Genomic DNA, 24163 nt, shown 5'->3' on the forward strand with positions numbered 1-24163 from the left:
GAGCAATCTGCTTATTTATTAAAGGGATCACCATTTAAGGGGATCTATTCTTACAGAAGATCAAGGGTGTTACATCAGAGAGAGCACATCCCTGGCATACAACCCAGCATGCCCCTTCCTGTGCCCATTCTAGACACCACTACTCGATTATGGTATTCAAAGTAGGGTCCATTGCCTACTCACATGTCCTGTACGACTATGTACTGATGTGGGATGAGTCCATCCACACCGTTGTGACGACCTTCCCACCAGTCCTCTGAGGCGCGGTGGTATAATAGCAGGGAGGCCCCCTTCTTGAAGGACAGCTCACGTGGGGACCGCCCCACATAATCAAACTTGGCGATGGCCTCAATCTGTTCCACTTCTGGAAGGAAAACAAAAAGGAAGTGCATGCACAAGGTCAGCACACGGGCAGCCCAGAAGCCTTGCTCAGGTGTCCTTGGCTGCTATGGGGAGCACAGACAGCTCGCCTGGTGAAACAATGTGGGCTGGGGTCAGGACACCAGTGTCCTAGGCTCAGATCTGCTCTCCCACGCTGTGACCCCAGGCGGGCCATCTAACTTCTGAAAATGAAAAGTGGGGGGTGGGGGGGCTGACATACCATATCCTTATTTTTCACTGTCATTTTTGTTCTTCATTTTAAAAACACGCATTAAAGCAATATTGTAAGAAATTTCTTTTCCTTCTACCCCTTCATACAAATTCTGTATCCATTTTTCCATGAACCATTTCCCCCTCTGTCCACTTACAATACTTGTAAATAGTTCTTACCTTTTGGGAAGTTAAACAGGTAATGTATGTCGACTCCCATTTATGCAAAATGTTGTACACATTTTTAAGAGTTCCCAGAAATTTTTAAGGGTTCCTCACAGCTCACCATTATGGACTGAACTGTGTCTCCCAAAACCATATGTTGAAGCTCTAACCCCCAAAGTGATGGTATTTGGAGATGGGGCCATTGGGAAGTAATTGAGGTTAAATGAGATCAAAAGGGAAGGGCTTTCATCCAAAAGAACTGTTGTCCCTCTAAGAAGAGGACAAAGCACCAGAGATCTCTCTCTCTCTCCACATGTGCACAGAGGAAAGGCCATGTGAGGGCACAGAGAGAAGGCAGCTCTCTACAAGCCAGGAGGAGAGACTTCCCAGAAACCAACCCCTGTGGCCTCTATATTGAACTTCTACAGCCTCCAGAACTGTGAAGAAATAAATGACTGTTGTTTAAGCCACCGGGTCTGGGGTATTCTGTTACAGCAGCCAGAGCTGACTAATGCAGTCATTCATGGGCTTAATTTAGTTGGGGGAGGAAGAATTCTTACTGGGGCTGCAGCTCAGCATATCTCTTTGCACACACATATTTACCCATCAAACATTTACTCTTCTGTGGTCAGTGACAAGCCCCGACTTGGTTAAACAATGAGGATGTGGCTCTTTCCCTTGAGGCACTGCTACTTCCCAGCTCTGTCACCTCTTGTCTGGACATCAGGCAAGTTACATAAGCTCTGTACACCTCAGCTGCCTTATCTGTAAGGATTGTTAGGAGGATTAAAAGATAATGCATGAAAGACAGCATAGTACAGACATACTGTTAGGGACTCAGTTGATAATGGCTCTCTTGATTACGATTATAATTATTAATGGATTTAGCCTATGGGGTAGGTCCAGACAAGAAATCTAAGCTGCAGAGAGTTTAAGTGGTTTTCCTAAGACTGACCATACAGCTAATGATGTTTGGGGAAGAGACTGTATAGGGAGCAGAAAAAGTTATGCCTATGATTGATTTAACCTGTGTTATAGTTATATCCTAAGAGGTGCCCATACTTGCTAGAAAACTGTGTATAAGTATTAATGTATTTACCTTTTAAAATAAGCACAAAGATTTTTAACATTATACAAATAATACATGTAGGTGATGGCTGATTCAAATGTTGGAAAATTTTATTTTTAGGTGACAGCTAATAAGCTTAGTAATCAATGTATGTAAAAAGCTACTGTTTCAGGAACTGGAGGTATGACCCACCTTGACTTCAGGAGACCATAGGCAGTTCCACCTGTGTGCCTCAGGAGGACTGCAGGCAATCACGATGGTATCTGAGCCATTGTACTCCAGGGTGAGACGACCACCCAGGACACAGATGAAAGAATGCTGAAGCTTTTATCTGATTAACCTTTTCCCTGAATCCCAAACCCCTTTCCTACACTTTTCTTCTATAAAAAGGGTCTGTTTTTAATGGAATTTAAGACGATCTGTTAGGGTACAAACCCGCCATCTTCTCAGATCTCTGACCATCCGAAAAAAGTGCCCATAAAGATTCAATCCCTGTCTCTGCTTATTGGGTCTGGTAGATGACAGGCAGCATGAACACCGGCTTTTCCGGTTTCATAGGTATATTAAATTATAATAGAATAAAAGAGTAACAGAAGTGACCTCTGCTCTCTCCAGCCTGCAGATACCTTCCTTGTGCTGAGCGTCCATGGGTCTCTCTATCTGCTCCATTCTTGGTAAATTATCTGCATCTGTCCATTGTGGAGGTAAGCCCAGAACACCTGGCTTTGCTGCTTTTTAGTGGTGTGACTTTAGGCAACTTAGTTCTCCTTTCTAAGCCTCTGTTTCCTCATCTGTAGAATAGGAATGAATAATAATAGTACCGACACCTTATAGGGTTATTATGAAGATTAAATGAGCTAATATGCATGAAGTGCTTACATCAGTGCAGGCATATAGTTAACTCATATGAGAGTTAGTTGTTACCAGAGCTGATGACTTTTAAGGGTTGGGGCAGTATGGAAAATTGAAGAGCAAAGGAAGCAAACCCCCCTTTGTTCTCCTCCCGCACTAATTCCTTCCATACACATGTGCTAGGGCTCTTTCTGTAAGCAGCTGGCTCCGGATGACATGGCTCCACGAGATGCAATCGTCCTTGGATATATACAGTCCTCAGTGCCTGGGACAGCCTTCTGCAGGAAGCAGGCATCAGACAGTCAAGTCAGCTTTTCCCAGTTGGCTCTCTGACAAATGTCTTAAATGCTATCCTAACACAGTGGGTGCAAAATAACAACACAGTTAAAGGGGTCAAATAACTCAGATTTGACTCAGAGTTGCCTTCTCAGTAAAGCAGGGAGATGTCCGTCCTTCTCTGTTGCACCTTTGACTCTGCCGCCTGGCCTTGTACTAGCACCGTCTGCCAGCCCAGCTACAGAGAACAAAAAGACCAGAGGGTGTGCAAGACCAGGAGCTCAGCCCAGCAGGCTGCTGCTCTCTTGGCTTCCTTTGAGCTGATCCAACTGATAAAGAGGCTGATCTGAACAGAGGTTTGCTTATGCTTGGAGGGGCATGGAGGGGCTGCCTCCGGTTTCTAGTTCCTGTCTTTCCCATCTCCAGAGCCTCCAGTCACTGGGGGTACCCTGGTGCTAGGGGGTGGGGGTGGGGAGGCAGAGGAGGAAGAGGAATGGAAAATGAAAGAGAAAGAAGAAAATAGGAGCAGCCTGAGCCACAGCTGAGAGTGAACACTTGTGTTTGCAGATGTCATTATGTAAGTGTATGTGGTAGGAAGAGTAAGAATAGCTACCAGTTATTAAGAAATCTTTTATTTGGGTTTATCATACCTCAAATAGAATATGTATTCTCCCCTGTACCATCCTCCCACACACCCCTCCCCAGACTTACTTAATTCCCTCATCTCCCCCATTAGGAAATAGAACCACCTTGCTTACGGGAACAGCCAAAGCCTTGCCGTTGTTCTTCAGCGCCCCACATCTAATCTATCAGCAACTGCTTCGGGCTGTCCCCTGAGTATGATCAGTCTCACCTCCCCCACTGCCACTGCCGTCTGTCTACCTGGCTTCCTTGCTTTCATTCTTACTTGGGGAGCCGTTTCTCCCCAGAGTAGCCACAGGAATCTTTTAAAATCATAAAATAGATCATGAAACTCTCTTGTTCAAATCCCTGGGAATGCTTCCCATTGTGCTTGGAGTAAAACCCAAATGTCTTCTCACAGCTCCCGAGCCCCTCCACACTCTGGGCCGCAGAGGCCTCTGCAGCCTCATCTCCCCCTCACTCAGTCTGCTCCAGATTACCTAGTCTTCTTGATGTTTCTCCTCCAACATCATATTACAATATTTTTCAAACAAAGTAAAGCTGAACGTGCATATACCCACTACCTAAATTCTACTAGTAACATTTTACTATACTCGTTTTATGGCATATATATCTATCCATCCTTCTATCTATCCATCCAATTTTTTTAAATGAATTTTAAAGTAAGCTGCAGATATCAAGTACACATTACCACTAATCACAACAGTATACACATTCGCAGAGATTTCTTGTTGCTTTTAAAACAGGCCATACTGACAGTGGCTGGTGGAATGGGTGGTTCCACATTCATGTGGTAGATAAAAATTGGGTGGGATACCTTAGGAGCGAGCAATCCCAGCCCCAGGCCAGACTGTGTAGCCCAGGATTCCAGCCCTGGGAAAATAAAGCCATATAACTTCTGATTGTAAAAACCAGTGGGGGGTTGGAGTGGCAGAAAAAACTACCAATCTCTCAGGAGAGTCCAGTTAAAGGATCCTACAGCATACACTGAACCACCCACTCTGGGAACCACCACCAGGACAACAGCTAAAAGGGCGCCAGTCACATACAGGAAGAGGGTGAAGTGACTAGAAACAGGGTGAGCGCTGAGTAAGCCTCCAGCAACCAGGCAGTGGCATTGTCCCCTCTCCAACCCCTCCCCCACATACGAAGCCACCAAGCGGTGAAGCGGGTTGCCCCGCTCTGGTGATGACCTAAGGGTTCACCCCATACAATTTACAAGTGCCTTTTCTACAATAAATAATGCTAAGACAGGGAGTCAAACTAGCAGCTCTATCTAATACACAGAAACAAACACAGGGAGGCTGCCAAATTGAGGAAACACAGGATTATGGCCCAAATAAAAGAACAGAATAAAACCCTAGAAAAAGAACTAAACAAAATGGATATAGCCAACCTACCAGATGCAGAGTTCAAAACACTAGTGATCAGGATGCTCAGAGAACGTGTTGGGTACGGCAAAAGCATAAAGGAAGAAATAAAGGCTACACTAAATGAAATAAAGGAAAATCCACAGGGAACCAACAGTGAAGGGAAGGCAGTCAGGATTCAAATAAATTAGTTGAAACATAAGAAAGAAATAAACATTTAACCAGAACATAATAAAAAACATTAAAAAAATTAAAAGGAGAGAATAAGAAGACTCTGGGACATCTCCAAAAGTGCTAAATCCAAATCATAGGGATGCCAGAAGGTGAAAAGGAAGTGTAAGGAATTGAAAACGTACTTGAAAAAATAATAAAAGAAAATTTCCCCAATTTGGTGAAGGAAATAGACATACAAGTCCAGGAAGCACAGGGAATCCCAAACAAGTTGGACCCAAAGAGGACCACACCAAGTTACATTATAATTAAAATGCCAAAGGTTAAAGATAAAGAGAGGATCTTAAAAAGCAGCAAGAGAAGAGCAGAGAGTTACCTACAAAGGAGTTCCCATAAGCCTGTCAGCTGATTTCTCAGAGGAAACTTTTCAGGCAAGAAGGAACTGGCAAGAAGTATTCAAAGTGATGAAAAGCAAGGACTTACAATCAAGATTACTCTATCCAGCAAAGTTATCATTTAGAATGGAAGAACAGATAAAGTGCTTACCAGACAAGGTAAAGCTAAAGAAGTTCATCATTACCAAGTCATTATTATATGAAATGTTAAAGGGATTTATTTAAGAAAAAGAAGAAGATCAAAACTATGAACATTAAAATGACAACAAACTTACAACTATAAACAACTGAATTCATAAAACAAAAACTAAGCAAACAACTAGAACAGGAGCAGAATCATGAATACAGAGATCATTTGGAGGTTTTATCAGCCGGGAGGGAGAATGAGGAGAATTGGGGGGAAAGGCGCAGGGATTAAGAAGCATAACTGGTAGGTACAAAATAGATGGGGGCATGTTAAGAATAGTAAAGGAAATGGAGAAGCCAAAGAACATATATGCATGACCCATGGACATGAACTAAGGGGGCATTGTTGGAGGGAAGGTGGGTACTGGGCGGAGGGGAGTGAAGGGGGAAAACTGCAACAAATGTAATAGCATAATCAATAAAATATACTTTAAAATAAATAAATGAAACTATAATATAAATTAAAAAAACAAAAACAGGCCACAGTTTATTCTGTCACAGGACCTTTATACTTGTTACTGACTCTTTCTGGGATGCTTTTCTCCCAGATTTTTGAATGTATTCATGTTCAACAAATATTTCTTGACCACTGTGCATCATTTCCTAATTCATTCAGTTCTGCACTCAAATGTCATTGCCTCAGCAAGGCCTTTCCAGACTACCTGCAACTACAGAAGTACTATCAAATCACTCTAAAACCTTCTCTTGTTTTATTTTTCTTCACAGCACATATCACAACCTGAACGTACGTGTGTGCATGCACACATGCACACATGCACATGTAGTTTCCATACCTGTTTATTGTCAATCTTTCCTACTAAAATGTGAGCTCCATGAGGGCAGTGATTTTATTTGATTTCCTGCTATTTTTCTACTTCTGGAACAGTCCCCGGAATGAGTGGGCACTCAATACCTATTTGTTACTTGCATGAAAAAATTGTTTTTACCGTGTCCTAATTGTTTTTACTGTTGTACTCTCCTCATTTTACAGATGAGGAAACTGAGGCTGAAGAGAAATGATGTGTTATATAAGGGGTAAGTCACAGAAGTAAGAGAGGATTGAGCTAATATCTAAGTTCAGGCCCCAGGCATCATTAATAAAGCCTTCCTGGTGTTTTTAAAACATGCTAAGTTGATTCCTGACCAGGGCCTTTACATCTATACAATGTAAACATGAATATACGTCTATACGTACTATATGTTTGATATTCAATCAACTCCTGCTGACTGAGAGGGGGTTATGCCAGTGAGCGAAGAGATGGAGAGGCCAGCCCTTGAGCTGAAGGAGAGCTTGGGGACTATTCCCAAAGGGTCCTGGCTGAACTCACACTTTAGGAAAGGAAGGAAAGAAATAATAAAGATTAAGGTATAAGTTAATGAAATAGAGAATAGAAAAATTACAGAAAAATATAAATGAAATCCAAAGCTGCTTCTTTGGAAAAAAAAAAAAAAATCAATGAAATTGACAAGCCTTTAGCAACACTAACCAAGAAAAAAAGAGAAGACTCAAGTTATTAGAATCAGAAATGAAAAAGGGACACTACTACCGAATTTACAAAAATAAAGAGTATTATGAAGTAATATTATGAATATTTTTACAAGTATGCTAGTAAATTAAATAAGCTAGATGAAATGGGCAAATTTCTACAAAGATACAAACTACTAAACTAACTCAAGAAGAAGCTAAAAAATATGAATAGATCTATAACAAGTGCAGAGATTTAATCAGTAATCAGAAAACTACTCTCCCTCAAAGAAATGCCTAGGTCCAGATGGCTTCACTGCTGAATTCTACCAAACTTTTAAAAGAATTAATAACAATTTTTCACAAACTCTTCCAAGAAATAGAAGAGGTGGAAACACTTCCCATATTATTTTATAAAGTCATTATTACCTGGATACCAAAATCAGACAAAGACAACACAAAAAAAGAAAACTATAGACTCATTCTCTCTGGCCCTCGTCCCCTCAGTCCTGGAGCCCACAGCAGCCTTCCACCCTAGGGGCTGAGAAGCTTGGGGAAACTCAACAGGTGGGGGGTGACTGACAGCACCCTCAGCCCCCTGGAAGGTGGTCTGCAAGGGTCCTCAGAGGGCACCTGACCCACTCTCCTATGGACACTGCTGCTTCCACAGCTGCAGTCTGACACGTCTCATTTTTGAAAAAATTAGTCTATCTTACTGGACAAGAGGTGTTTCCCCCAGTGGAAGAAGAGGGACTGAGAGCAAGATCTGGAGCAAAAGGGAGACACAGACACATAGACACACACACACACACACACAAACACAGAAATAAAGTGACACATGGTGAGAATAAGAAGGGGTGGGGGTGTTAAAGGTGGTAGAGGGAGGATGGAAACTGCAGATGGCAGAGAAAGAGAGGACAAGAAAGAGAAAAACAAATCACTGCAAACAAGTGGAAAGGGGCAGCCTTCACATCCCCAAACAAAGGTCCTGCAGAACATTTTTCTCATTTCAGGATGTTAGTTAGTCTCTGGGGATGATGGCAGAGCTCAACATCATACCTACATTTGTTTTTCTATACCCGTGACCCAGGCCTGACCCCATGGCTCCCTCTCAGGCCTCAGAGGTTGGTTCTTGCGTGGGTATATGACTCAAGGCAGTCCAGTGAAACTGCATCCCAGGAGCTGCTTGGAACCAAGATGAAAAGGAAGCTCATTTCCACTGGGAGTTTGTGTAAAAGGAGGATGAAAGTCTGAAACTGCCAGAGACCATCACGCAGGGAGATCCTACTTAAGAATGAAGCCAGCACAGAGGGAAGCAGAATTGGAAGACGGAGACAAATCCCTAACAAGATCAACTTAGCTCCTGGATCTAGCTGTGCCTGAAGCCATACCTACCCTGAAAATTTCAGGTATATGATGTGAATCTCTGTTAAGCTTAAGTCAGTTTGAGTTGGAGGTTCTCTCGTTAGCAACTGAAATAGTCCAACTGGAATGTGAAAACCCACCTACCACTCTTGCTTCTCTCACCAGCTCCCAGGAACCACGCCTGAGCACATACCCAGCTCTCCTGACAAATATGGTGGCCAACAGGGCGTACAACTGCCCCGCAAGAGAAACACAAAGGTCATTAAGAGAACTGCTAAATAATGATTTTCAAAAAGTAAAACTATCACAGGGAGAAAGGGGAGCTGTGTTTAGTCCGTACGGGACTGTGCTCTGACTTCCACAGGACCTGTGCACTGTTGCTTGCATGCATCCTTTCCTCCATTAAAGAAAAGTTAAAAATTATATTTTACAACTGTACTGATATAAAAATGAATAAAATCCAGGCTGGGTCATATTCAGTTTTTTCTTCTTACTTTAAAAGAAACTAAAGCATTTTAAAGTACCATAGGCCCTGGGTACTGCGCCTACTCTGCCTAATGCATATACGGGCCTGGGCCCATATTATCCACATTGCTTATCTTCACAGTCCAGACTCCTTCGAGGTTAACCTGGCCCTCTTCTCTTGACTAGAAGGGGTGGAAGGGCCCAGTGAGCCCCTCAGAGCCCAGGCGGGCCTTTCCTTCTCTCCCTCCACTTCTCTGGGTCATCTGTTAGGTTTCGTATTTTGGCAGCCACTGCACTGGGGACACACCTATAGGCTGGCATTATCACTCTGCATCATGGGGAGCTGCTCTCAACCTGTCAGGTAACAAGACTGGAGGTCCCCGACTACCCATGTCTAGTCCATCAACATACCCCAAGTCCTAGCACAGGCTGGGAACAGGACAGATCCCTGGTGGGGGAGCGACAGAGGGAAAAAGTATGCTTCCTGCTTAGGAAATTCTTGTCACTTAGGATTAGTACTTGGGCCAGGAAGGACACAGAAAGGGATGAGGAATGTGGTAAATGGGAGTGCACATGCCTCTGAGCTCTTTCTGGGTCCCCATCTATTCTTGAGTATGACGTGCTGACTTACAAAGCTGGAGCGGGTTATGCATTCCAGCCCAGCACTGAGCAGTCAGGAGTCAGCATGAGAGGCCCCAAGTGGGTTCCTTGGCCCCAGGTGACCCCTCACTCACCTTCATCACTGGTGTGAGGTTCAGTGCCATTGTCGTGGTCAACTTCGTCAATGGTCCCTGGCTCACTGTGTGGGCTGTCACTGCAAGGAAATACGGGAAGGGCACTCGTTGTCGGGCTTTGTACCCTCACACTGCCCTTATTCCCCCTAGGGCAATAGCTCAGTCCACCTCTGGGCCTTGACCCAGATCAAGCTCAGGCCGACTTGATCCTTTTTTTTCCATGTGACCACCTGCAGACTTCCCTTCCTAAGAGAAAACCACTTCCAACTCCCTGGTCGGAAAGCTTCCCTGCATAACCTCCCCCAGATGGAATTTGTTGGGCTGTCTTGTTGGTAAAGGTTGGCAATACCAAGGTCTTCTGTAAGATCCAGAGGGCAATGCTAAAAACCTGGCTTTGATCCATAGAAAGACCACAGGGCAGAAAAGAAGGAAATTTTGGAAGAACCGTGAGTCATTCATTTAGCCCGGCTTCCTGCCTTACGCAGGAGCTGACACACCCAGGGAGGTGGAGTGAAGCTCAGAGGAGCAGGGGTCCTCAAAGCCACCTTAGGGTGCTGTGTGCAAAAACCCAGCTCAGTCCAGGTGGTGCCATCAGGCAGGCCACCATGATGGACAGGCTAGTAGAATGAATCGAGGCCTCTCAAATTTAGTCATAAACGTACTGGGATAATTTCACCAGCTGCTACCCTCTCACGAGATTATAAACTTCTTGAGGCTAGGGTTCATTCACATAGTCGGTCAGTCAGTTTTTTACTGAGCCATAGACTGAGTCCTAATATATGCCTGACAGTGTGCTAGGTAGGAGGGATGCACTGATGGGTCAGGTGAACACAGTCCTGCCTTCACAGCCAGGAAATAAAACTGCTGCAAGTGGAAATGTTTTATGTGGGAACAAGTGAGCAGAGACAAGAACAGCAGAGGAGACCTACACAGAGTGGTCAGAGAAGGCTTCTTAAAGGACGTGACATTTGTAACACCATTTAAAGGAATACAGATTTTATTATGAAAAATTCTCTTTTGCCTCCTGGATAAGGTCCAGACTCTGCACAATGGTGTGTTTAAGATCTCTTGTAACTTGGCTCCTACTGGCCTGCAGAGCATCCTCCCTTGCCACTCCCTCATCACGTGAAACACTCCAGACACAGAACTGCTTCTCATTTTGTTGAATGCTCCAAGTTTAGAACATTCTATGCCCACTCCACCTGGCTGATTCCAGTTCATCCTGTAGGTCTCAGTCAAATCATTACTACCTTCAGGAAGCCTTTTCTGACCTCCCTACGTTGGCTCAGGGGACCCCATTTCTGGAACTGCCTATTCCCTCCCTCACAAGAGCTCCCTGCATCAGGGGTTAATCCTGTCCTGGGTACATCGCTTCCCCTGCCAGCCCGGAGTCTGAGCCAGGACAGATGCTCTTAACCATTGACTGAATCAATGAATGTTGTCCATTGTGATGAGACCCTCAGCCAAATCTCACTTTTGGACTTTGAAAATGTCTTTAAAATTACCATGTAACTAATAGTTTTCCTTTCTTATGGGATGCAAATGCGATTAAGAAAAGTGTGGTGATTGTATATTGTTCCTTGATAAATACACTAAAGTCTGTAGGACCCTACCCAGAATGCTAATTTATATGTATTAGCAAGAACAGAGAACTGGTAGTGATGAAAAAACTTGAAAAACTCGAAAAACTCCTCTTTGTCCAGAAAGTCTGCTTGCTGGCTTTTTAATGTTTCTATTACAAAACAGGAACAAACTTGCTCCTAGTGCCTCAAATGAGATTAAAAGAGCTGTGATTAGATAAAACCAGGGTCTGGTCTTTCTGTGCAGGGGAAACAGGGGCTGGAACATGTCTCTTCTTTGAAGCACTTGCCCAAATATGCCCACAAAACTAAAGCAATTCAGGCCTCCAGGAATGCTCTGACAATCAAAAGACAGACTCTTGTAGGCACCTGGCTCAAAGCAGTGCGGGCAATGCCTAAGTATATAGCTGTGCATTGTCCTGGATTGAGAATAAAGAGAGAGTGTGAACCCTTTGACTGACTGGTCTCTGTCAGTTGGTGTTCTGAATCTCCTGTCTTTTCCACATTAAAAAAAATCCTATTTTACCACATTTAAGGTCTTAGCCTGGGGAAGGCGGGTGGTCTTGATTTTGATAAGATTCTGGCTCATTTCTCCGCAGACCCAGTGTAGGTGCCCACCTAGCAACTGTTGACCTGGTGTGAAGCTCTCAAAGACAGCGAATTCACTTTGGAAATGAGAACTCCAGGTGGAAGGGGACAATGGTAGGATGTGTCACTCTCGGTTCATGTATTTGAAAAGGGTATTATCTACTTCCCTGCTGCCGAGATGAGCTTACAACTCACCCGGCCAATGACAGTATTACACCTGCTAACCAATGTGATTAGTTCACCAGACTCGAGCCTCAGCAGGGAGACATCATTCTTGGGCTTCTGTTGGAACATTTGGAAAGAGAAGCTCTTTTCTCCACTGGGGATGCTGAGAGAATGGGTTTTAAATCTGGAATTAGCAGATGCCTTCTTGAAACCTCCAAGAATTAGGCTGCCTGAGAATGAAGCCAACGTGGAAGAAAGCAGAGCCACAGGCTGGGCATTTTAGGACTGAGTCCTGATGATAATAGTTGAACCCCTGGATCTAACTATACCTGAAGCCATGATCTCAGAATTTTTAAGTACACCGATAAATTTCAATTTAGCTTAAGTCAATTTGAGCTGCATTTCTGTCCCTTATAAATCAACACAGTCTTGATTGATACATGTATCTCATGCCAGGTTGCTGTGAAGCTCAAATGAGAAACTATGTATGGGAGTAGAGACTATAAAGCAGTAAGAAATTAAAGGGTTTCTTACTGTTCCTGTTCAACAGCAGCAACAACAACGATGATAATAATAATATTAAGAGGAATGGAATCTTACCAATATTCTTCCCCTCCAGCCATGCATTTTTCATACACGGGTCCCTCTAGCTCCCGGGGACTGGGGAAGATGGCTTCATGATGAATGATGATGGTTTTGATGACTTCATTGACGTGTGCCTGGCAGGACACAGGGTCCTGCCCATCAGGAATGTGCATGAGGGTGGGCCCGAAGCAGATGGCCAGGTTGTAGGGATCCATCATGTTCTCATCACTATACTGCGAGAGGCTACAAGAGAGGAGGTGCCCACAGGTCACCTGGGAAAGGCGAAGCCTCCCCCTGTGGTTTCTTTCTCTTGGGCCTCCACTCAAATCCAGGAGAGTTCCATGTTATAAGAACAGCTGCACCTGCAAAAGCCTCAGGAACCCCCTCCCAAAAGAGGTCAGGGCTGAGTTAAAGAGGGCCCCCCTAGCCGGACAACTCACTGGTTGAGGAAAGCGAAGAGATATCTCATGACCACGATGACCACGCGGGGAAGGGTGATGAGGATTTGTTGGATCTGGTGCACCCTCTCAGCTGGGCTCTCCAGTTCTGTAACATAAAGGGGCTTTCAGGTTGCCTATCATCCTCAGAGAGCCAAACAGAGAACATTTTTTGGCCCCACCTCTTAGATCAGCCCATGTGGTTCAGGGGAGCCAGTTCTCTTCAGTTTTCAGGACTGAAATGTGACCCTGGCCTGGCCCATCAAAACATCATATCCCCCTGGCCACTGGGTAGGTCCAGGGAGGGGTACATGACCTAATCAGAATTGATTGTAGTTGATCCTTGGGACTTCGGGCCAGAGAAACCTAGAGAGAGGCACCTTCTTGAAACTGGGTAGAGGAAAGTGAGAAGCAGCTGGGGGATCCCAGGGAAGAAGACCCCGCCTAAAAGTGACAACAACATAGAGATAGAAGGGAAAAATTCCTGCTGATGCCATGTGAAGTCAGTGTCCAGTGGGGGCCTAAATTTTCTGGTATGTGAACCAATACATTCCCTTTTATGAATTAAGCCAGTATAAGTTGAGTTTCTGTCACCTGTAACCTATGTTTCATTAAACTCTATATTTATAAACACCAGCTACAGCACAGGCTGTCACACAGGAGATGCTTAGGGAAAGAGTGTTGAATAAATAACCACCCCCTGAGCTATGTATTGGCCAAAGAGCCTGGCAGATGCTTGGGATCTTGTTTCTGACCCCCGTTTTCAGGTCAATCCTTGAGGCACAGAACACTGGCATTTTTATCAGTCATGCCAGGGTTGGAAGCAGCAAACTGGGCTTGATAAGGACAGCAAAGTGTTATGTGGGCTTTGCCTTGTGGAGAGGGAATGCTGGCACTAAGAAGAGTGAGCTGCTGAAGCTCTGATGTTTATCTGCAGCGCTGACGCAGGGCTGATGCACAAATCCATGTCAGTTCCTGTTTCAGAAAACATGTTTTTCTTTCTCACATAGCCCCTCCCTCTGGCCCCCACATTCTGTGAACGAGTTTCTTCTAAAACACCACCTTTGCCACTTCTCCTCTGCATCCAAAGCCCTTCATGAAGGGTCTTCAACCAACCTTGCATGCCCATCTCCTAGCCACAGCCCCTTCCCAAAGTAACTGAAGATGACTTTGAGCCATGCTTCTCAAATGCTGTAGTAATGCCGCTCTAGGGGCATTTACAAATATATTCATATGAGGCCTTCTTTGAGGCTGTCCCAGTGACCAGAGGGTGCTACCGGCATGGGATCCAGGGGAAAGGTGTTGGCACCGCTCCTACTCTAAATGTCAATAGTGCCCCATTGAGAAACTCTGTGCCAGGCCACTTTATCCACCACCTCCCTCTCACAAAGGACTTGGCCGCTCCGGGCCCTTGTGGACACTATTGATCTATCTTGTCTGTCAGACACACTCCACAGTCTGGCTCCGGGGAGCCTCGCCGGAGCCTTCCCAGAGTTAAGCTCTTGCACTTTATTGATTCCACTGCCCCTCCACATCCTCAGCTTCAGCCATCGTGCCCTAGTACCACTTCACTATTATTTATTAATTTTTAAATTAAAAACATTTATTTAAAAAGGAGACCTGACCTCACTCTATAAATGAGAAACAAGGACCACTTGCCATAATTATAAGGTAACATAAAAAGATACAATGCAAACAAAATGGTGTTACTGAATTAGAGGTAGACATTGTTGTATAACAACAGTTCCTGAGACAGAATCCCATCTCTCCGTGGAGAAGGGAGAAGGAAGACTGGCCCAGGAGGTTCTCTTCTTGATGTAAGTAATCACAGGCTTTGGGAAGGGACTGAGAAGGGACATTCTTTCTCATGGTGTGATTCAGGATGTGATTCAAGTTATTCAATGTCACAAGCTCGTGCCCAGGGTCAACAACCTTGTCTGCTGAGGGCCCTGCTCAGGAACTGGACGACTGGGGATTCTGGGAACATTAGCTGAGCAGGTGACACAGGACTCAGACAAGGTTGGACCTTTGTGGCCTGGAATTTCTCAGAGGTGATTTAGAGCTTGAAGTGGGTCTGGAAAGATGAGCAGGGGGCTGTGTGACGGACAGGAGGGTGAAGAGAGGGTCTTCCCCGCGAGGTGCAGGAGGGGCTAAGCCTCCCAGGCTGCCGCCACCTCTGGGGCACTTTCTTGCTGCAAATCTCTCTCAGAGCATTGTGAGAAGTGTCTCTAGTGAAACTGGGTATGGGATAATTTTCCATCAATCATATTAAAGAGTTTATTCCACAATACTAAAATTTTCATATTCTAAATTAAAAGTTCATTTAAAAGTATTCACAAAAGATTTCCTTGGATTTTGGCCTTGACTTCAACTCCCCTGGACTGGGCTCCTGGCTTCATTCATAGGCACACCAGTCAGGAAGGACTCCGATGACTAGACGAAGCCCCTCATCAACTTGTTTTCACCATTTTCATTGTTTGTCATGTTGCTGACCTGACTCCCAAACCCTTCATGCCTCCCCATTACCCAAGGGGAAAATCTCTGGAATCCTCGCGAGACATTCAAGGTCTTCCCTCTTTTGCTCCATTTTACCCTTCCAGCCTCTTGCACCATGCTCTGGATGGGACTTCCTCCTGCTGGCCCATTGTCTGTGTGTCCCTGAACCTTCCCAGGATCCCTGTGTCCACTCCCCCTGAAGACTCTGCTCACATCACTCTCCTCTATGATCTGAGAAACCAAGTCTTCCTCTATTCTTCTCTTCTGGGCTTCTTCCATGCCCAGGGGTCTACCGTGCCCATCAGGTCTTCCATGATAAACCATCTTGCCATTTCTACAACTAGGCTTTAAGTTCTGTGAGGACAGGGCTATACTGTTTCTTTCACAGTATCCCGTTTAGTGCCTAGCACAGTAACAAGCCCATAGTGCAACTTCAATAAAGATTTGTCAAGGAAATGATCATTCCTCTTGGGAAATACTTACTAATAGTAGATATCAAATCTTGAAACCTTTCCTTAGGAAAGAGTGGGTTTTCCAGTCCTCGGAAATACAGTTTTAAAACACCAGCGACTGAATTGATATCTCGTTCATTTTGATCATCCACAAGGGGGTCTTCACCTGTGAGGAAACAGGGGGTAATGATCCAGCTTGGTAAGGAGGCAGGGGATGCGCAGGTGGCAGAAAAGATGACCTAGGCCAGCCTGAATGGGGGGGAGAGGCAGATGGGACAACCTCCTCAACACAGCCACTGAGTTCTCCCTGTAACTGGCTTTCTAAGTGCTCCAATCTACAGCAATGTAGTAAAAATAAAATAATGACTGCCCATCACCCTTCACTTACAATCATCAGCTTACACTCACCTTCACCACATCTGCTCTCTCTCCATTGGGGCTGCACAGTTTCTACAACGACTGGCAACACAGGAAAAGGCTTCTTTTCCTCAGCCCTGCCCAAGGATTGTTGTTAACCTTTTGAATTTTTGCCAGTTGGACGTGGGCAAATGATCTTGCAGGGAGCAGCACTTTTCAATGTAATCGGGGCTGCTGAACGAGTTCACCACCAGGAGAGCGTTGGTAGGGCATATGAGAAGAAGCAGGAAGTAACCTGCCACCTCCCTGAAGGTGCCAAGAGATCTCTGCACAATGGGCTTCTCCTCCTCCCGGAACGGCCCAGAGCTCTCTGAGACTGACAAGCAAGGAAGAGCACAACCGGAAATCATACTTAGCTCCCTTTACCCTGCCTCTGTAGGAAGAGAATGTGTGTCACTGCCAGGGCCTCTATGAGCCCCAACATGCTATAGTGCAAATTAGAGAAAGCCCCCCCTTGCTTCCTGAACTAGGGCTGTGGCATACGGAGCATGGGCCAGAGTCACCTCCCATTGCCCCCTTGGCAGAGCACCCTTGTTCAGTGTCCAACCTAAATGACCGCACGTGGCAGCCAGACACTGGTGTTGCACAGTCAGTCTCAGATGTCCCCGTGGGAAGAGAAAGAATGCCTCCCTGACCAGACTTTCTCATGGGGAAGGAGGAGAGGAAGCATTAACCAATCATTGCCTATGCTGATAGAGCACATTCACATGCATGCCCTCTCTTACTCCTCACAACAGCATTGCACGTTACCAAGGGAGCCGCCGTCCAACATCACGTTCTCTCTCACGAGAAAGCTGAGACCCCAGCAAATGAAACAAATCACCCACACTCACACAGTCAAAAGCAGACACCAGCAACTCCCAGATCTCATAGTGCCTGCGAGACAGCCCTCCCTTTTGCCTTTTCAATTCTGTCTGCCTGTCTGCACGCCTCTTGTCTATCTATCTCCCTTCCTTCTTTCCTTCCTTCCCCTTCTATTCTTTCCTCCTTCCTTTACAGTAGAATCCCAACCTTTTATTTTCCCCTCTTTCTTTCAAGAAAACAGTTCCTATGAGTGCTCAATATATAGAACAGAGCTGCCTTAGTTAAATTGGGGGAAGAGGTCCAAGCCCCATCCTCTTAGCCTCCTTCTCTATCCCAGTAGCAGCCCTTGAGGCTCCTCTGAAGGACCATAAGAGTTCTCAAACTCTGCACTAGGCTAAGCTGTTCCCTTGTTATTACCACACGTTATTCTTGCTGTTTCATGATTCAAAAGTGCATGGATTTTTTCTCCATGTTAGCTCCCCTTGTTAAGCATGATTAACATACTGACTGTACACACCATTCACTCTTACTCTGCCTCCAGGAAGACACTCAGTCCATAAACGAGCCGTCCAAAAATTCCTTCCTCCTAGCTTAGCTTAGGCCTTTGGCTCTCTGCAAGACTAGTCAATTTTGGCTCCAGAAATGAATGGATTTCCAGAGCTCAAGATGAGCAGGATGGTTTGTGTAAATGATGGCTCCCTCCACGGGGAGAATTAGAGCTAAAAGCCAGGTAAGTCGAGAGAAAGCTGTGTTCATGCTTTTGCTAGTGGATGTCCTGAGGGAGCTAGAATTGTTACCAGACGACCCTGCCTACAGCTGACTTTCAGCGAGGTCACATAGGCATTGCTGGAGACTTTAAGGCAGGGATTTGTCCAGGGCATGGTGTGTGTTTAAGGCTCCAGGGAAACTTGATGCTGGACAGGGGATGGCAGGAAGTATGCAGGCAGTCTGTCTCACAAGGGCAGTTCTCTGTGGCCACAGGTCCATGCAAGCCCCTCCTGAGGCTCCTCAACATGATAGTTCCCCCCATATCTCCAGGTTACACCCCTCCTCCTGGGGCAAGAAATAGCCTCAGAAGGGTCAGGTTGAGGCTAGATCGTGTCAGACCCTAGAGGCCACAACTCTCAGCCCTAGATCTGTGCAGGGAGAAAGGGTCATTGGTTCCCTTTCCAGCCACCCTCTGCATAGGAGAGACTATTGGCAGCCCCTCATCTCGATGTACAAAGATGACATGGATTAGTTTGTGGTGGGAAACAGAGGTGGAAACTGGCCTGGGAGACAACAGCAAGCCAAGGCACAGCTGCCGACTCCTGTCTTCTCCTGATGTTTTCTTCATTTTGTCAGAAGATTACAGGAAGATCTCAAAACTTGAGGAGTGAGTTTAAGAGTTAATGACAGCAGCAGCAACAACAACAACAACAATCCCTACTAATGCCCTGACTGGTATGGCTTAATGGATTGAGTATCGACCTATGAACCAAGAGGTTGCAGGTTCGATGCCCAGTCAGGGCACATGTCTGGGTTGCGGGCCAGGTCCCCAGCTGGGGGCGTGTGAGAAACAACCAATTGATGTATCTCTCACAAATCAATGTTTCTCTCCCTCTCTTTCTTCCTCCCTTCTTCACTTCCTAAAAAATTAATAAAATCCTAAAAAAATACAAAAAAAAATTCCCAACTAAAACCTGGTTGACACCTGTTGGAAGAAATAGAAAATGGGTGCCAAGAATGGCTTTCCAGAAGATTAAGGAAAAGAGACAAGTGTTTCTTTCAACAGTCTTGTGAGAAATGTAGGCAAGAACGTCTGCTCCAGAGAAAGGAAGAAGACCCAAATCTCTTAACAAGCAGTAAAGGTCAGGCACCCTGCAGAGGGACTGGGGATCTGAATTTAAAAATACAAAAGAAAGAAAGGAAAAACACACAATGTACCAGTTTTGGAAAGCTCTGTCACATGGTGGAGCACGTAGGACATGAGGAGTGGGTGAGAAGAGAGATGCTGAGCCCTGCGCACGTCCTGGCCACCTGGCTGTTGTAGGGGGCCTGGGGTGGAGGGGCGGGGGGAGTGGGGAAACACAGCGTGTTCTCAGGAGAGGCGGGAGGACGTGACCCTGAGGATCAGCTGGGTAAGGAGCCTAACCCAGGGCAGTAGGTTAGTGAAGGTCAAGAAACAGGAAAGAGTAAGTGAGAAATCTGGGTACTAGCTAGCTCAAAGAAACCAGGAACAATTTTTCTTAAAAGAAATATACCAGGAACAATTCCACTAAATAAAGCCATGCTTACTTTGTAGGCTCAGGTGGGACAGGAGGACCAGGCTTGTGAGAAAATGAGATTCATTTGGGAATGGTGGAGAGAGGGAAAGGCGCCAACCATGTACGTGACACAAAGGAAAAGCAGAAAATATTTTTTAGCTGAGATTTGGGCCAGTGATCTCTGCCAAGCAGGGCTCTGCCTGGGGCAGTCTAAGGCTTGTTGGGAGCAGAGAATTCTTTTAAAAGTCATGTCACCCTCTGCAAGGCACTCAAGCAAGTGACAGAAGGTGCTAAACTTAGAAAATCACATTCAAGAAGGAAAGAAAGCAGTGCTTCTGAGGTAGGGTTAGGGCCTGGCTGCCTGTTACAACAAGGTTCCTTATAGGACACAGGGAAGCAAAAACGCCAGGGTAGGGCACTCACCAGGTTTGGAGACACCATGCAGTGAGTTTACCCATGAAATTCAAGGAATTCTGTATAATGGGATTGGCCCAGGAGGATGGAACCAGTAAAGGTTCCAGGCCATGTCTCTGTTCACTTACAATGAACACAGGGCAGCAGGGGTGCTGAGGAGCTGGGGAAATGAGGAAACAAAGCTCTGGATTGGGCCGGCCAGTGCCGTCAAGAGAAGCTCAGGGAACGATGAATGAAACTTTCATCAGGGATGCTGATGGGAGATACCTCTTACTTTGTGGCCTTTGCACATGCTGTTCCCTGGGTGTGGAATCCCCTTTCCCCGGCTCTTACTCTTCAAGCTCAGCTTAGGCATTTCTTTCCCAGGAAGCCTTCCTGGGCTTTGCTATTCCTCCCAACGCCATCCAAGCTGGGCATGCTACCCAGTGCTTACTCCATCACTGCACTGATGATGCTGCCTGTGCTCTCTCATTAGCAGTGATTGTTTTTTGTTCCTATTGGGTTTTCAGGCCTTAGTCTATTACCTAGTTCAGTGTAGGGCTCAATGCATGCTGGCTGAGTGGATGAATGAACGGATAAATAGAGTAGGAGTTTGGAGCAGGGGAATTCTAGGGCTTTCTGGTTCTGAGTGTCCAAGATCCTGGAATGCACTCCAGAACTTAAGTTCCCCTGGACCCTAGGAGGCCACTGAGAGCCCCATCCAGTCAAATCCTTCTCTCTACACCTGGTTCCAAGTCAGAGTGCCTAGGGCCTCAGAGGTCTGTGGTGGTGACCACCTGGGGCTGACAGAATGCTTTCTCGACCCTGAGCTAGGCCTGAGGTTAGAGAGCGGGTAAGTGTTCAGAGGAGGCAGCCCCTCCTGGGGAAGCCTCCTAATAAGCAGGGAGAATTCTAGAGCTGGAATCCCACGGGGAGGCCTGTTCAGAGCACAGCCACTAGGGAAAAACCACAAGGCTGTTAGAACAATGGGTTCAAACGTACTTTGTAAATTGGGATGTAATCCACTGAGGGGAAATGGGTTTGGGATTGGTGTCCTCAGACCAAGCCTAATATCAAAAGCACTCAGAGAAAAGGGTAATTAAAAAATGAGAGTTAAGAGGAGTAGCCTGTGGAGATGTTATCCTTCCAAAATGCTGGTAAACTGGAGGCAAAGATAGTATTTAGGTTGTGAGAGAGACACCTAGTATAAAAAGGCAGTGGTGTATGAGGACTCAGGGAGCCCTTACTTTGCATGGACACTGACACTGGCCATCTATCTGTCCCCATCCAGGATTCTGAGGCCAAGGGAGGCTAAACCAAAGGAGCCCCATGTGCTCCTATTCTGGTGGTCATTTCATTTCTAATAAGCTTCAATACCCTTGGTTAATCAAAGTGAGAACTAGGTAACCTCACTGAGGGCGAAGAAGTGCATGGTCTCTTCCTCCCAATGTGCAGCTTTGCCAAAAATACTAATAGAAGAGAAGAATTAGGATATTCTAAAAGCCACTCAGCATTATCTATGTTCTTCCAACTTTTCTAAAACACAGCAGCCTTTGCAGACTCGCCTAATCGTTCCAGAGCGTGTTACAAGGGCCTCTTTCGCAGCACCCACTGCACGGCCCACCAGAAAAAGTCGCCCATGTGTGCGGGTGAATGTTTAACAGCTAACTCATTGGAGGGGAAAAAGAAAAACAAAAGATCTTAGCATCTGCCAATTTCTGTGGTGTAAATACTCCCACCATGGCTGATTTCAAGCTGGCAAGATAAAGTCACTGAAGGCAAATTTGGGAAGAGATGTCAATAGAAGCCAGCCCTGCACACCACTGGCTCTACGGCATGTGCTACCTACCACCCACCCTGGCCCTCTGGACAGTCACTCTGCACTCACCTCTCTCAAAGGAATTTTTGATGTCATTGACTTCAACCTGAGATCCTGGCACTCTGAAGATCCCTTGCTGCTGGAGTCCTATAGGAAAAAAACAAAAAAAGAAAGAAAGAGAAAAATGCCATGAGGCCTTGAGCTCATTGGACCAGTGGGGACTTTGATGACTCACCCCATCGCTTGTCTCTTTCTCCCACCATCCTTTATCAGACAGTCATTCTCAATGAAGGTCTCCTGGCAGAAGCCCAAAATAGCCTTTGCAATGAACTATGGTTGACCAAAATACTCAGACACATCTGGTTCCATTTGTGTCTCTTGTCTGGACTTGGAGGAAAAGGCCAGAAGAAGTTTATAGCAAGACTGGATCTGTGGATAACTTCCAATGTAACCAATAAGTTGGCTCAGGCAAATACCTGGTTGGTGCACGTTGCTACCAAATTTACCAGCTGCATTGGCACCAAGGACCTTTGCCTGAGTTTATAAATGCCAGCTGAGATGAATGGCCACAGAGGTTTTGAACAAGAAGGATCAATACCACTGCCTCAACCCTTCCCTCCCTTAACACAGACATTTTCTTCCTTCAAGAAAAACTAGAGTCTAAAGAACACACTGATTTGGAATTGAGGAATTTAGGAGAGGTTAAATTATTAAAGAAAAACTATCTCATTTTCTTCAGTTTCTAAAAGGCCAGAGCAAAGGAGACCCTGATACCTGACCTAACAGTAATGACATAACAACAGCCTATAGGACTGAGGGAACTGAAGGGCTTCCCTTCTCGTAAATGGGAAGTAGTGGGGGAGACTTGGATCCTTTCCCTGGGATTAAGTTTTTCTATATAAAACAACTCTCCACATTATAATTTAGGAAAATGTTTACTCTTAAAAGGCAGGCTTTCATCAAAGCTTGTTTGTACATAGCTTGTGCTCAACACTTATTTCTTTCATTAACCAACATTGACTTTATACACCTATGTCACTGGCCCACTCTTGTCCAGTCACACTGGCCTGTGTCCCATGTTAGGCCTTTACACTTGCCCTTCTCTCCACCTGGCCTGCATGGCTGGCTTCCTCTACTCACTAGAGTCTTAAAGGGCCCTGGAGTCTTAATCACTCCCTTGGAGAGTTCTCTCCTTACCGCCTTAGCCACACCAGCCCTGCCACTCCAGCCACTCTCTATTTCCTCTTCATTGGATTTTTTGGCAATATCACTACCTGAAATTCCATTATTTATTTCTCTGGTTGTTTATATCCTTGCCCTTCCAATTGGTAATGTAAGCTTCCTATGGCTGGTTCCTTACTAGTATCTTGTACAAGCCTGTATTCCCATCATCCAAAACAGTGCCTGCTATGCACTCTGAAAATATCCTTTTGGAGAAATGAGTAAATGAACTGATGGAAGTACGAGTTAAGTGCTGGGGATACCATGGTTAGCATATCCCAGACACTATATTTCCTTCATGGAGCTTACTACAAACTTGCAGTATTAATTAACTGACTGGCCAACTGTATTCAGTGCTCAAAGCAGAGCTCTGGGGTTGCCTGGGAGCGAGAAGGGAGCTAAAATGGTCCTCCTGTCCATGCCTTCCCTGCTCCTCAACTATCCTGGTTCCTGGGTCTTCCCACCACCGCTTTACTTCTCCCAACACGCAAGGCTCAAAAGAGAGCGTTCAGAGGAGCAGCTGTTCCACCGTGCAGTGACAGGAAGTCTTCCAGATGAGTTAGTGTCTCATTTCCTATGCACACAACCCAGCGCCTGCTCTGAGAGCTGTAAACACTGCCCCACGGTTGAGCTTACCGTATAAATTGATGTATCGGATGCAGCTCTCAACTACAAGTGGTATAGCTTGTCCCGAATCCTTAAGAAAAAAATTGTGAGTTTTATTGGGTTTAGCAACCACCACGGGTAAACAGACATTGCACACAGAGACTGTAAACTCAAGCCAGAATATTAGTATGATCAGATTAGTAGGAAAACAAGCAAGGAACTGCTAATCTTAAAGTCTCCACAAAAAGTTAAAATACAAAGTCTTCAGTTATGTGCAGAAAAAAGCATAACTATGGTAACTTTAAAGAAATGCTCTGTCTTCTTACTCAGCTAGGAAGGCATCAGGGCTCAGGAGGCTTGATGGGCAATTGGGAAGGAAAGCGAACCCAGTGCATGAAGGGGGTGGTCTGCCCTTGGGGAGTTCTCTGCCTTCCGCTCCACTTTGCCCCAACTCAACCCCATTCTCCCACTGCTCAGGGATAAAAAAGCAGGATCAAGGCCTCCTCCCAGTACCCGCAGCACCTGACGCCAGAACTAAGAATACACTATAGGAGAAGCAAGGCTGGCCCCAGGGGTCCTTCTGAGCTCTAGGAAGGGAAAACCAGTTC

The 24163-nt window shown here is 45.6% G+C and overlaps 1 protein-coding gene across 1 annotated transcript in view; it reads right to left on the reverse strand.

The window, feature by feature from the left end:
* The window catches only part of SRGAP3 (SLIT-ROBO Rho GTPase activating protein 3), a 248754-nt gene that overhangs the window by 14004 nt on the left and 210587 nt on the right, over positions 1–24163 (reverse strand). Inside the window, exons 13-19 of the mRNA XM_090284101.1 lie at positions 23586–23646; positions 21798–21875; positions 16081–16215; positions 13105–13210; positions 12680–12907; positions 9747–9826; positions 184–364 (exon numbers count right to left, since the gene is read on the reverse strand). Coding sequence (XP_090140227.1) covers positions 184–364; positions 9747–9826; positions 12680–12907; positions 13105–13210; positions 16081–16215; positions 21798–21875; positions 23586–23646 — 869 coding nt within the window. The remainder of the gene's footprint in view (positions 1–183; positions 365–9746; positions 9827–12679; positions 12908–13104; positions 13211–16080; positions 16216–21797; positions 21876–23585; positions 23647–24163) is intronic.

This window comes from Furipterus horrens, unplaced genomic scaffold (assembly GCF_987537825.1).
Source record: "Furipterus horrens unplaced genomic scaffold, mFurHor1.1.pri manual_scaffold_7, whole genome shotgun sequence".
Lineage (NCBI taxonomy): Eukaryota > Metazoa > Chordata > Mammalia > Chiroptera > Furipteridae > Furipterus > Furipterus horrens.